This window comes from Adiantum capillus-veneris, chromosome 4, assembly GCF_014529385.1.
Source record: "Adiantum capillus-veneris isolate H3 chromosome 4, ASM1452938v2, whole genome shotgun sequence".
NCBI lineage: Eukaryota > Viridiplantae > Streptophyta > Polypodiopsida > Polypodiales > Pteridaceae > Adiantum > Adiantum capillus-veneris.
Window position 1 is genome coordinate 103435125 of NC_140934.1, and position 15194 is coordinate 103450318.

General features: G+C 46.3%; 1 protein-coding gene across 7 annotated transcripts in view; it reads left to right on the top strand.

The window, feature by feature from the left end:
* Positions 1-14900, top strand: part of LOC147459719 (uncharacterized) — a 196741-nt gene extending 181841 nt beyond the window's left edge. For 5 of the 7 annotated variants that reach the window (XM_086510945.1, XM_086510939.1, XM_086510941.1 and 2 more), the window contains one exon: positions 14567-14900. In XM_086510945.1, the coding sequence (XP_086367071.1) occupies positions 14567-14595 (29 nt within the window). In that variant the 3' untranslated portion in view covers positions 14596-14900. Of the gene's footprint in view, positions 1-3342; positions 3812-14566 lie in introns of those variants that run through there. The other 2 variants (XM_086510940.1, XM_086510942.1) reach the window with 2 other exon arrangements.
* Positions 14901-15194: the final 294 nt, after the last annotated feature.

The window sequence follows — 15194 nt, forward strand, 5'->3', positions numbered from 1 at the left end:
GTCTATGGGATATAATGTGCTATGATAAAATGCTATTGCCCTCTATTTAATCGCCTACCTTCACCTCAAAATATTCTATGAAAAGCTTATTTCCAATCCTGTAATCGCCTAATTATCGAGAAACCTTGCTTAATCTTGAACAACAATAGGTTACAAAATTACTCTCTCTCTCTGAAGATGGATCTCTACTTCCCTCCCATATTGTCTACACATTGTACTGCTTAGTTCACACATTTCACTCCTTTCACCTTTCACACCGATCAGCTTAGTTTAGGATTCTGCAGTATTTATATTCTGTTATCCTAGTTCAATTTATTTTGTTAATCTGACTTGGTATCAGATACACCGCATTGTAACTTTCTGGTCTCATAGGTCACTTTGGCCTTTTGAAGACGTTAATATAACATTTCATTTCATTTCTCTCTCTCAATAAACTTTTAAAAGCTCAATAAAACTCATTAACATAAAACACACACTACTCTTTTGGTTATATAACTCTCCATAAGAAGCTTAAGACTCCTTAATTATACCCAAAAAAGAGAGCTTATCTACATAAACGAAACTGTGTGTCTCTTCTAATACTAAACATCCTTTTGGACGGGGAGCTGGGAGCTGAGAGCTGCTTTTCTGAGCCTAAAGGGTTTGCTAATAATTTAAATGCTTTCAAATTTGCCTGATGGCGATGCATTGACTTGGAGCGCTAGCCGATCAAAGCCCACGAGCTGCGTTTTGCTCTCACAAGGAGAGGGCAATGCCCCTCCTCACTAATTGACACCTCCCTAGGGAGGTGGGATCAACGGCCCACGTTAGGTGTCACGAGGTGGGTGCAATCCGAGCCATCCGATCAGTTTTTGAACTAGGTGTGAACTAAGTGTGAACTCGAAAGGTATCTGCACCACACAAAATTTGGTGTGAACTCGATGTGAACTAAGTGTGTCTCTTCTAATACTAAACGACCTTTTGGCCGGGAGTTGGGAGCTGAGAGCTGCTTTTCTGAGCCTAAAGGGTTTGCTAATCATTTAAGTGCTTTTAAATTTGCTTGATGGCGATGCGTTGACTTGGAGCGCTAGCCGATCAAAGCCCACTAGCTGCGTTTTGCTCTCACAAGGAGAGGGCAATGCCCCTCCTCACTAATTGACACCTCCCTAGGGAGGTGGGATCAATGGCCCACGTTAGGCGTCGCGAGGTGGGTGCAATCCGAGCCGTCCGATCAGTTTTTGAACTAGGTGTGAACTAAGTGTGAACTCGAAAGGTATGTGCGCCACGCAAAATTTGGTGTGAACTCGATGTGAACTAAGTGTGTCTCTTCTAATACTAAACGACCTTTTGGACGGGAGCTGGGAGCTAAGAGCTGCTTTTCTGAGCCCAAAGGGTTTGCTAATAATTTAATGCTTTCAAATTTGCTTGATGGCGATGCATTGACGGAGCGCTAGCCGATCAAAGCCCACGAGCTGCGTCTTAATCTTACAAGGAGAGGGCAATGCCCCTCGTCACTAATTCCCACCTCCCTACGGAGGTGGGATCAATGGCCCACGTTAGGCGTCACGAGGCGGGTGCAATCCGAGCCTTCTGATCAGTTTTTGAAGTAGGTGTGAACTAAGTGTGAACTCGGGAGGTATGTGCGCCACACAAAATTTGGTGTGAACTTGATGTGAACTATGTGTGAGCTTGGTGTGAACTTGGGAGGGTACGTACACCACAGCAAATTTGGTGTGAACTCAATGTGAACTTAATGTTAACTAGGTATGAACTTATCCCCGAAGACATGATCTATAAACTTAACACACATACACACCTTTCAACGAGCACGCGATAGATTAGCGGTTAGAGTCAATCTCAAGGTAGAGAGGGGGAACGGGTTCAAGCCCCGGACCTAAAAACATGGGAATCTTTTGCATTCCCTAGGCAATCCAACGGTCAAGAGCAACCGGCGATCATGAGCCGTTGATCCCACCTCCCAAAAGGAGGTGTCAATTAGTGACATGGGGCAATGCCCACGCACTGCGCTCCTTGTCGAGGAGAGGAGGGGGCGCAGATACCCTGATGGCTTTGTTCGTGTTCATGGGAGGCTCTACTTGTTGCCCACATAGGGTACACTCGAGAAGGGCTCTGCATTCATTGCCGATAGCTCCGGGAAATACCCAGCGGCCTATGGTTGCAACTTGCCACCTCATGCCTCATGGTTAACATGGGTGAGAGTCTAGAGATGGCCACCTCATCCTTTTGACTTTTTCCTTTTATGAGCCTTTCAATTACCCACACCTTGATTCCTTTTGATAATAACAAAGCCTTTGATAAGAACCTTTGAAGTGTTCACTTATGTCTTTTAAAACAGGATTGAAGCCTCATCTTGATAAATTCTTTTACTTAGAATCCTTTGCCCCTCTCCACAAAGGTGACCACCGGGATCGAGCATAAAACTCGAACCTTTTAAGAGTTGAAACTCCCACTAGGCACCAGATAAACCTTGGAAGTTATAAATCTTCTTCGAGTAAAATATGCAATCACCATCCTCCATAAAAAGCATAAAGCACACTTGCCGTTCATACAAGAAACTACCCTTAAGATTCCACACTCAAGGCCTATACATCATAGTTACCCGGACGGGAAATCGGAACGGGGAACGGGGAACGGGGAACGGGGAACAGCAACATGCATGAAATGTCATTCCCTATTTCAGATACTCACGTCTGAAACACGGAACGGGAAATTGGGATGGGAACGGGGAACGGAGGCCTGAAAATGGCCATTCTTTGTAACTATGCTATACATTGTACATAGGCTCCTAGTAGAAGTTGTAGAAGAGGGTAAAGAGCTTAAGAGAGGCTAGCATTATGGTTTCCATCACCATTTACAGTTGCCTCCTCATTGGAGAATCCATAACACTTCTCATGTGAGCCTCTTGCACCCTTTTCAAGGGAAGGTACTAGTGGATATGATTGATGATCAACAACAAGAAGTTGAAGAAATCCTCCTTCAACCAAAACAAGTTCTTGCACAAAAAGAAAAGAACATAAAAGGTAATATCCATCAAAATACTTGACCAAGTTCCAGGACAACAGGATTATCCTGCTTCAAATGCCAAGTGTTTGGAAAAGGTGATTTGGTAGATTATCCTCAATTATTGGATCTCTATCTTGAACTATGAAGTGAAGTTCATGTGAAAGTTTGGGTCACCATGCAAAGTCCAATGTGAAATGTTGGATTGGCATGCCATTTTTTATGGTTCTCTGTTATTGAATGCTCTATTGCATGTGTAGGTTATATTGCATGGATGGCTGCTTTGCATACATGATTGTGAGGATTGTTAAACTTTTAATCATGGTTGTTGAATTTTACAAGGTGTCTGTAAGAGAGAGAAGGGCTTGAGAAAATGAACCCCATCGAGCAAAGCATGCATGTCAACTATCAATCTGGAAATGTATATAGGAAAGCAGGATATTTGGTGGTTCATGCAATGCAATTGGAGCTCATGCATGACACGTGGTAGCCCATGCAATGCAACTACAGTTCATGCATGGAAAATGGTGCTCCACGCAAGACAACTGGAATTCATGCGTGGTAGGTAGCCGTCCATGCAAGTTAACTAGAGTTCATGCATGGCAACTGGTGGCTCATGCAAGGCAGGTGGACACTTGGCCAGTTCATGTATGGGAGGTGGCCACAGACATGCATGGCAAGTATACAGGCAACCACACTTTAACTGGGCGACTCATCTACAAGTAGGATAAAACACCCAATAGTGTGCCACCTAAGGAAATGAACTTGGATCTTTTGCCTCAAAGGTCATTTTTTATTGATCAATAGCTCATTTGAAGCGCCTTATCAAGAGTTTGCAAAAAGAATTGAATTTATTTGCATTGTAATTGGTGATCGAAAACTGTGGCAGCATTAATGCAATCACGCGTAACAAAAATGGGGGGAGAAGGAAGATGCACTTGGGCCAAAAGAAGGATTGTGCTGCCAACAAGGCTCCAACCCTCACTCTGACGAATGGAATGGCTTTATTTCAAACAATCTAACCGTTAGACCTTGAAGCTTGATGCATACTATTAGTTCCAAAGTGTTCTTATACTGGGGAATGATCTATCCTCCTTTTGGGGGGTGGGCTTTTTATCCTAGGAATGGACATTTTCAGCCAAGGAACCTCCACTCACACACATTGGTAGAGACCACATGTCCATTCCTGCTCGGTCTAAACTCAAATAGAAGAGGAAAGTGCACCCATTGGCTATGTTTAAACACACACTTTTTTTGTAAATCTGCTTTGATTAATTTACAAGTGGGAAACCTCAAAGCGAGGAAAACCCACAAAAAGAAAGGGATACAAAATACGGAGCACTACGAGGCTCCGAAGGCTAAAAACAGTCAAAGTAAATCCTGTAGGCATCAAGAGTGATGTCTCCAGCTTCATAGGCAAAATGCAGCGCTTGACCAAGAGATAATTTGAAATAGGGAAAGGGGTCAACAAAAGTGCCTTGGAACATTAAGGAGTTCCTATGATGCCAAATGGCCCACATAGTCCAAAATCTGACCCAGGTGAAGAAGACCGCAAATTGAGATTGTGGCGACCGAAGCACCCCAAAAAGCCAAAATCGTCTGTGAAAAGAGCCGGAAGGAAAACGTAGTCGAAGAGCAGTCGACACTTGCCGAATGAAGGCTCTGGAGTGACGACAACACCACAGCAAGTGTGGCACGGTCTCCTCAGCTTCAAGGCATTTGGGGCAGCGGGAAGGCGCAATATGCCGAGCATACAACACATTGCCAACAAGTAGGGCTCCCACCAAGCACCGCCACAAGGAAACACGTTCCTTCAAAGGTAGATGACTCTGCCAAATGCGAGACAATGCGTGTTGCCACCACAAGGATGACTCAGAAAGCGACCACAGCTGATTACCCCGATGCACAATCCATACATCAGACTTAAGAATGGCATAGACACTGGCAGCTGAGATGCAGTCCAATCTAGTAGTAGCCAAATTCCAATCAGAGAAGCGAGAGTCTTCATTCAGAGGAGGAACGGGCGAATGAGCAGCAAGCATATTTTCAATCTCCCGCCAGAGAGGAGAATAGTGAAGACCCAACTGAAAACGGGAGACGGCATCAGCGAAAGAAAGAACATAACCCGAGTCATCAACCACCTGATGCACCTGACAGATTCCTTTTTGGGAAAGAAAATACGTTTGGCGAGGAGACCGTTGAACCAAAGTCGAAGCAAAAACCTTGCTCCAATGCAAACTCTCCAAGCGAAGAGAGTTACCCCCAGAGGATTGTCGACCATCCCAAGCCAAATGCGAAGTGACAACCTTCCAATCAACAATGAGAGAAGAAGTAAAGGGACATCCAGGAATGTGTCCTTCAAGCTTCCCAAAAACAACATCCCAATAAGTCAGTTGCCAATGACCAAAAGAAGGGGTGACAATGTGCGCACATAAATGTGTGACCATGAGAGCCCAAGGTTGCTGCTGCTCCACCAAAACTGGCAACAACATAGCTTTCCGAGCCAGAATATGACGTCTCAAGTCCAAAATATTCAACCCTCCAAGCCGCTTGGGAGAACACAGCTTGTCCATAGATAGAAGCCGAATGCCCCTCTTGGTAGACGAGGTCCGCCAAAAATGTTCTAAAATATTGGACATGAGAGACTGCGCAACCGAGGCCAGGATAACAAAGGCAAGTAAAACTGCACATAAGCCACAAGGATGCATTGGACAATCCTGAGACGCACATGAAGTGGCCACGTGGACAATTTCCAATAATTCAACTTGGAATGTAGACGTTGGAGCACCCAATCCATTTTCTTGATAGCCGATACATCCAACCCAACGGATAACCTAAATGGCGAACCAGAACATGGGGAGGAACAATCTCTCCAGGCCACAATATCTTATGCCAGTCACACTCTTTCAGAGGCAATAGCTTGGATTTGCAAAAGTTAACTTTGAGACCTGCTGCCAATCCAAACAAGTGAAGAGTATGCATAATCTGTTGTACATCATCATAGTTATTACGAGGCATGAACAAAGAGTCATCCGCATAAGCTTGACCAGCAGACTGTCGACCAGAAGGTAAAGTAAGGCCATGTAGCCTACCAGTGGAGGTCAAGGAATCCAAATACATAAACAAGGGATGAGTAGCGATCGCATAAAGCAAAGCACTCAGAGGGCAGCCCTGTTGTACCGACCGTCCCAAAGGCCAAGATTCTGTGAGAGAACCATCCAGCAAGCATGCAGAAGTACTATTTGCATACAAGAAAAGCACGACACGGGATAGCCTAGGCCCAAAGCCCAAATGTTGCATGGTATCCGCAATGTAATCCCAAAGAACAGTGTCAAATGCCTTTTCAATGTCAACCTGCATGACTAATACATCCTGTCTAGTATATTTTGCATATTCCATACCAATAATGACATTTGCGAGGTTATCAGTAATTTGACGTCGCGGAATGAAGCCGTATTGAGATTGATGAAAGCCTTCACGCTGAAAGCATTTGAGTCGGTTAGCAAGCATTTTTGCCATTAATTTATATACCACAGGCATAAGTGTGATAGGCCGCCAATGTGAAAATTCTTCACACAATGCATGCTTAGGGATCAGCTTGAGCAAACCTTCTTTCCAAGAGGAGGGTAATTCCTGTTGTTCCCAAGGTGTATTCATCATGAATAATAGAGGCAACTTCAAATAATCCCAGAAAGACAAGAAGAATTCCACAGAGAGACCATCCCAACCAGGAGCTCTCCATCGACCTAAATCAAGCAAGCTGGCATACAATTCCGATTCAGTGAAAACAACTTCCAAGTCTTGAATGTTTAAACACACACACACACACACACACACACACTTTTGTAGCGCGGATAATGTGTCGTGCTCTCTACAATGTGGGTGCCCCTCAGTGCAATGTGCGTGACAATCTCACTCAAACAAATGAAAACTCTCTCAAACAGAATGAAACACAGAAACAATGGATAACAACAGAGACACAACAGTGGACCAGAACATGTGGACTCGACTAGCTCAAAGAACCATGTACAGACTCTGGCGTGGCAGCACACTCACCTCCAGCCCAGGACTCACAGGTACAAATGGGGGTGTCGAGGCTCAGATGTGCAGGGATGGTAAAGCAGTGCTCTGTGTAAGACTCGCTACCTCCCCCACGTTGCTGGACCAAAGGTGAAGAAGAAGATGATGATCACCAACCACTACTACTCATATGTACCACCGTAAAGAGCCACGCACGGCTCATAAATGTCAGCCATGTGGTGACCTAGCCACGAGGTCCACTAGACCACCGTCGGTCGTAGGTAGGTACCCTACCACGTGTCACTCCCAGAACAAGGTCCGTCCAGTGTGAACCAGTCCCAGTGTAACCCACTGTCCAACTGTATGTCCTGTGAAGTGACACTGTAGCCCGGCTACAGGTTGCCCGCCACAAGACCGCTCACCGTCTCGGTGAGGAATACTGAAAAAACTGTGAAGAAAAACCACTAGGTACTGCATCCATACATCTTTCTGAAGCAGGTGTTAGGCCCATGACCTTACATACCTCAAAAGTGGAGTTAAAAACACTGCACTGCTTGCAATCGCCTTAAGCCTCTAACTAGGCAAGAACCCCAGTATGTATGATTGCATAGCCTGGGCCATGCTTGTAGTTGCAGATGACCCTTGCCACTCTTTTTGCAACAACACTCTTCTCGAAAAGAGGGATAACCATAAACTCTAGTAACACCGCAAATAGTGTTAAGCTCCATGATGAATGCAGAATGAAAGGGCCTTCACTTGCTGAACTTGAGAGGGGTGCGGAGGGCTAGATAGGGGCGAGAGGGAGGGGGAGTGGGTGGGAAGGGTGGGTAGGGGCAAGGGTGTTGAGGGCTAGATAGGGGCGAGGGTGGGAAGGGCTAGATAGGGGCGAGTATAGGAGAGGGTAGGGGCGAGAGGGGGAGGGGGTGGGGAGGGGGTAGGGGCGAGGGGGAAGGGTGGGTAGGGGCTAGGGTGTGGAGGGTAGAGGCGAGGGTGAAGGAGGGGGTGGGTAGGGGCGAGGGTGAAGGGGGTGGGTAGGGGCGAGGATAAGGGCTAGATAGGGGTGAGAGGGGGTGAGGGGGTGGGTAGGGGCGAGAGGGGGAGGGTGGGTAGGGGCGAGTAGGGATAGGGTAGGGGCGAGTAGGGGAGGGTAGGGGCAAGAGTGTGTGAGGGGGTGGGTAGGGGCGAGGGTGTGTTGGTAAGGGCGAGGAAGGTCAGAGCATTATGAAAGTGCAAGTTGAGGACAGAACCAACTATTCTCAGCAAGACAACGAGCAGGAGTAGGGAATTCATCCAGCACATCAAGTAGGACCTGCTCTGTGAAGGGAGTTGGCTAGACACAAAGGTTAGCTTCGTTCTGGTTGGAGAAGCAGACACCAATGGGGCTGATGTTTGAAGGGGGTTGAACTCCTGTAGGGGAGATTTCTTTTTGCTTATATACTTTTTCCTCGGCTTTCCAAATTCAACGGCTTTTATCAAGAGGGCTTTCACCGAGAGCGCATCAGGAGTATCTTCTGTGACCTTCAACTCTTGAGCTGGCTCATGTGGCTCATAAGGTTTAGTTACCTTGGAAACATTGGAAGAGGTTGTACCTTCAAGCAAAGAGTGAATTGAAACTCCAAAACAGGGCATAGATTTGGTAGCATCCAACCATTCCAACAGATCCTCATCTGACCCATCAGGTGGAGTAGGCTGTTCCAACTCAAGGCTGGTTGCTAAAGACAAGGAACTATGTTGCACGACGGGATCCATTCCTCCTTCTAGGCGAATTGGTTGCATCGGGGAGCCAGGAGTATGTATCCACATGGCATCGTTGCCCCAATCATGAAGTGCTTTAGTGTGTCGCAGCCATGGCCTTCCGATGAGCAAGGGAAATCCACCCTCCACCTGTGGAAGACGAACCACAACAAAATCCAAGTTAAAAGTAAAGTCCTGTACCTGCAGAGGCACATTGTCCACTATACCCACTGGGTAGACTGTCCGCTGGTCGGCCAATGTAACTGTGAAGGGGGCAGGGCGAGTAGGTTGTAGACCTAGAGCTAACATAGTGAACTCGGGCATCAGGTTGATGCTAGATCCACCATCCACTATCACTCCTGAGAATTGTCGACCCAAAACGGACACTGTCAGGCGAGGGCTTCTATAATCAGTGAGTGGGGCAGCAGGATTGGATATCATATAGGACTCTGACTGTCGCACTGGGAGGTGCCCACCACTAGGACCTGCTCCAGGGTAAAGTGACTGAATAACTGCAAGGGTGTCACTTCTGAAACTCGCATCCAGTCGAAGCATGTCATACAATGACACTTGGTAAAAGGTATTCTTCAATATAGTCTCTGCTGTAGGTTTTTCTCTTGGGATCAGTGTCTTCTCAGTTTCCTTGATCTTTTGTAAGCCAGCAACTGCTTCTAAGAAAGCCCCATCAATATCGGAGAGCATAGTAAAAGATCCTTTCTTAGCACTAGGGGATGGCATGTCAGCTGTTGGAGGAGGTGTAGGCATTGGGGAGGAAAGGGCTGTACCTGCTGGAAGATTGAGGCCGAGGGTTGCCCTCTGAGCTCGTGTGAGGACACCAGCTGGCTCCTCTACCAGCTGCAACTTGTCTTGAGAGGCAATCATATGGGCAGAAAGTGGTGGCTTGGGGTTGGTACTAACTGCTATCAAATTGATCTTGGGAAAGGTGAATTCAGGTTGGCTCTGACTTGGGCTCGCAGAGGTAGAGGCGCGTTGTTGTGGACAATCCTTAGTGTAGTGATCCTGAGCCTCAGGGCAAAGTTGGCACGGAGAAGAGCCTTCTGGCAGAGGGCATTTGCTTTGATAATGCCCATATTCTCCGCATCTGTAGCAGAGTATGGGCCGATTGGGAGGACGTAACGGGGGACGAGTTGGTTGTTGCATGGAGTTGGAGGCTGAAGTGTAGAAGCTTTGAGGGGTTGAGGTGGCATTAGCATTATAAAAACTTTGAGTCGGGAAAGTACTTGACATACCTTGGATAGCAGGGTTATTGAGTAAAGGTGGCATGTAATTGGGATGGCCGTAGTGGGAAACCATGTTGGATGATGGTGCTAACCCTTGTTGGAGAGGACCAAGACTTTGCTGTATTTTGTGCAATCCCTTTAGGTAGTAACAATCCTTGTCCTCATGTCCAGATTTTTCACAGAAGTGGCAGTAAACCCGAAGGGGGCATTCCTGCGGAGGGTGCCCTAGAGAGCGGCAAGAGCTACACCAAACCGTAGCCTTAGTCTCTTGCTAACACTTGAGCTCTTCTAGCTCGCGCTTAATCTGTTCCAATGCCTCGTGATGTGGAGGCTTCTCGTGTTTAAGAGAGAAGGACCTCTCCTCTTGAAGAGCTCCCTGCGTAAAGAAGTTAAAGGATCTGATGGACTGTCCACGAGTACAGGGGCAGTATCTAACTGAGGAGAGTTAGTGAACTGCCTTCTTGCTCCCTCTATTCTAGTAGCAGTAGCAACAAAGTCCTCCGGACTGGCTTCAAGACGGAGACTTTCTCTGAGCTTTTGTTGAGACGTTTTAGGCAAAGCCTTCTCTACCCATTTCTTCACCATGAATTTCCCTGGTTGCTGAGGCAGCTTGGCGACCAGGGACTTTGTTCTGGTCATGAGCTCTGCAAATGTCTCCTTGGGCTGGAGCAACAGGTTGGCCAACTCATCTAGAATCTTCTCTTGATAATCCCCTGGTCGGAAAGCTTCACAGAACTGCTGTCTTAACATGGTCCAAGTAGTAAAGTGGTTTTCAGCAAACTGACTGTACCATTTATCTGCAAGACCATCCAAGGTGGACGGGAAGAGCACGAGGTATGCGTCTTCTCTGTTGAGGCCACGACCTCTGCAGAGAGAGACAAACCTCCGAGCATGGTCGTCTGCATCTTCTGCGGAGAGACCTTTAAAGGTAGGGAACTTGATGTTCACCTTTGCCAGAACACTTGTGAGCTCCTCCATGGCCTCTTGCTCCTGAGTCTGTTGCTCACTAGCTTGCTGTAACAAAATGGGGGAGAGCCTTACAAGAGAAGGTGACCTGGAGGATGTAGAACCGGTCGAAGGAATGGAGGTAGCCGTATGAGTAGGTATGGGTGATGGGGTTAATATGCTTCTACTGGGCACCAAGGGTTGACGCTGTCTGTGGTAGTACTTCAGAGGACTCAGTAGTGCACTTTGACACTCCAAAGACCTCCTTGTATGTGTCATGCAGTAACTGCCAACCCCACCAAGCTTTGGGCAAGAATACCTTCACTTGGGCAAGACAACCTTCACTTGGCTGAACATTGGTCTAGACTCTAGGGCGAGTGACTAGACCACCTAGCCTAGACCAGGACGAGGAAGGACTAGACCAGGACGAGCACTGGGTGGCCCAGGGCAAGAGAGGACCAGACCAACAAGGCGAGAGACTAGACCAGCTAGATTAAGTTGTCAAGGGTGAAACTGGCCCAGACCAACAGGTTGCATAGGCGAAGCGAAGAACCCAGCTACTCCACAGAGTGAGACTTCAGTTGAGGTCCCACCGTGATCGCCAAAATGAGAGCACCTGTAGCGCGGATAATGTGTCGTGCTCTCTATAGTGTGGGTGCCCCTCAGTGCAATGTGTGTGACAATCTCACTCAAACAAATGAAAACTCTCTCAAACAGAATGAAACACAGAAACAATGGATAACAACAGAGACACAACAATGGACCAGAACATGTGGACTCGACTAGCTCAAAGAACCATGTACAGACTCTGGCGTGGTAGCACACTCAGCTCCAGCCCAGGACTCACAGGTACAAATGGGGGTGTCGAGGCTCAGATGTGCAGGGATGGTAAAGCAGTGCTCTGTGTAAGACTCGCTACCTCCCCCACGATGCTGGACCAAAGGTGAAGAAGAAGATGATGATCACCAACCGCTACTACTCATATGTACCACCGTAAAGAGCCACCAACGGCTCATAAATGTCAGCCATGTGGTGACCTGGCCACGAGGTCCACTAGACCACCATCGGTCGTAGGTAGGTACCCTACCACGTGTCACTCCCAGACCAAGGTCCGTCCAGTGTGAACCAGTCCCAGTGTAACCCACTGTCCAACTGTATGTCCTGTGAAGTGACACTGTAGCCCGGCTACAACTTTTTTTTGTAAATCAATTTGATTTATCTATCTGTGGGAAGCCTCAAAGAGAGGAAAACCCACCAAAAAGATTTACAAGGAAAGGAACACAACAGTGTTCGGCTTGTACAAAATATCTAAAAGCATTCGTAAGAAAGCTGATGTATCTCTGCCGTGATATCACCAACTTCCAAAGCGAACCGCAAAGACTGCCGAAGGGAAATCTTGAAGAAAGGTAGGGGACCTGTATGAATGCGATGGAACATATAGCCATTACGTTGTCGCCACAGGCTCCAGTACGCCCAAAACCTGACCCACATGAAGAAGGCTGCAAAGCACTGCAACGCCGGCGAGAAGATACCAAAAACCCAAAACCGCTTATGAAAGACCGTCGTGGGAAAACGTAGCCGCATACACGCAGATACCCGACGAAGAAAGTCTCGATTGACACAGCAATCCCACAAGAGGTGACAAACATCCTCCTCGGCAGATAAGCAACGGACACATGATGAAGGACGGATACGTCGCATCCTAAGAAAGGTACCCACTGACACCGCCAAAGAAACAAACGCTCTTTCAACGGCAAATGACTTTCCCATATTGCAGATATAATCCTGCGCCACCAAATATCTGATTTATGCATGTGCCAAATAGCGTTGCAATGATCAGCAATCCATGGACGAGGCAAAAGAAGAGCATATGCCCGGTCGGCAGAAATATCTTGAAATGGCATTTCCCCAAGCTTCCAGTTAGACATGCGATCACCATCAGCCAAAGGTGAAACGGGCAAGAAACCTGTCAACATTTGCTGTAATTCTCTCCAAAACTGGCGATAGTGCATGCCCATTCCAAATCGGTGAGCGGAAAATGGAAACTCGAAAGTGAAACCAGCTACATCCGCCACATCCTCAACCACTCGAATGCCACGGCAAGAGAGGAAATACGCTTGGCGAGGCGAGCAGTCGACCAAAGTAAGAGAAAAAGCCCGACTCCAATGAAGGCTCTCCGCATGAAGTGAGTTTCCTTCCCTCTGAGCATTCCATGAGAGATGAATCGTAACCTGTTTCCATGCAGAAAGCAAGGTGGAAGAAAGTGGGCATCCAGGAATATAACCATCCATCTTACCAAATACTGCCTCCCACATGGATAATTGCCAATGACCAAATGAGGATGTAACCACATGCTGACTCAAGTGTGCAAACATAAGAGTCCAAGGCTGAGATTGTTGCACAAGTGCAGGCAAAAGCATAGCCTTCCTAGCAATGACATGCCTACGCAGGTCCAAAATATTCAAACCACCCAAGCGCTTTGGTGTACAAAGTTTTGCCATGGATATCAAGCGCAAACCTTTTTTGTGAGCACGCGTTCGCCACAAATGAGACAAAATGGCCAACGTGAGAGAGTCAAGACAATGACGGGGCCAATGCAACAATGGCAAAAAGAACTGAACATATGCCATGAGGATACTCTGAACAATTTGTAGGCGAACATGTAGCGGCCATGTAGAAAGATTCCAGTAATGCAATTTAACATTCAAGTGATTCATAACCCAAATGCCTAGTGATTACATTTGGAAGAACAATCTCTCCTAGCCACAACAGAGCATGCCAATCACAAGAACGAAGCGGCAGAAGCTTTGATTTACAGAAATTGACTTTAAGACCAACTGCAATCGCAAACAATTCCAAAGCGTTCATAATCTCTTGAACATCGTTTTGCTGATTGCAGAGGGAGAGAGAGAGGGGGTGCACTTGTGAAAACATTAGTGTTTTTACAAAAAAGTACCCTAATTTTGTTTTCAAAGAAGAAAACTCTTTATTAAGAGGGAGTAATTGGACAAGGGTATTAAGGAAAAAGGTCATATGCCTAGGAGGCTAGGAGCCATAGGGTAGCTGCAAGAAGGCATATTATATATGGATCGACAAGTCGAGAAATAAGGCTATCCCTACTTCTAGGATTGAGGTTTGAAGGGTGGAGGAGGAGCATCAAGTGCATGCTCCCTTTCCTTTGCTCTACACTCTTGGGATTGTTTCTACATTGTTAAAACTTATCTTTTGCTTCTTTTCTTCTTCTTCTTCTTCTTCTTCTCTCTCTCTCTCTCTCTCTCTCTCTCTCTCTCTCTCTCTCTCTCTCTCTCTCTCTCTCTCTCTCTCTCACACACACACACACACACATCTACTTATTACATTGATAACCTTCATGTGTCATGCTACTTTTGGTCTCTCTCTCTCTCTCTCTCTCTCTCTCTCTCTCTCTCTCTCTCTCTCTCTCTCATAAGACACAAAAAAGGGCTATATTTCTATGTAAATGAGAATATCACATAGGTTGCACTAGTGGCCTACATCATCAAATGATATAAATGATTTCTTGTTTTAATAATGTTTGTGTGTAAGTGGTACGTGAGAGAGAGAGAGAGAGAGAGAGAGAGAGAGTGTGTTTTTTGCATGCATGACAGGCCTTTTCAATCGCTGTATCAACACTTGATTGCAAATTTTCATGAAGTGAGGAACACTTGTTGTTATCCACTTGTCCTAAAAGTTTTGCAGCAACAACCTTGATGCACAGAGAGAGAGAGAGAGAGAGAGAGAGAGAGAGAGAGAGAGAGAATACAACCAATCATCCATGCTCTAGTAACGATCGTCAACTTAAAGGTTTGCAATTGTTTGGATGCTTTTGGTGGCTACTTGAGCCCCAAGTCAATTGTTCTTTGCCATATGGCCTTTGGACTTTTGCAAAATGTATAAAAACGTTTTCGGTTAAGCAAGGTATTTGTGTCAAAGCGGATTCAACTACTTGGCCAAAGTTTTGAAAAGATTTGTGCATAAATTGTGATTGTCCCAATTACAAGCTAGTTAAATCACTTTAATTTTGTGAAGTTCAATGAGATTTATGTGTTTTTTTGAATGGATATGAAATGGAGACCGTTGGTTTTTTGCAAGTCACATTGAGACCAATTTTTATGTTTGGTCAAACATAAGGCTACTCGCTACCTATTTAAAGGCGTCAATCCAAATGATAGCATTGAAGTGCACATGATGGACTTGGGTGTTGCATGTTTTGAAGCTTGAATGAGTCTTTCAGTG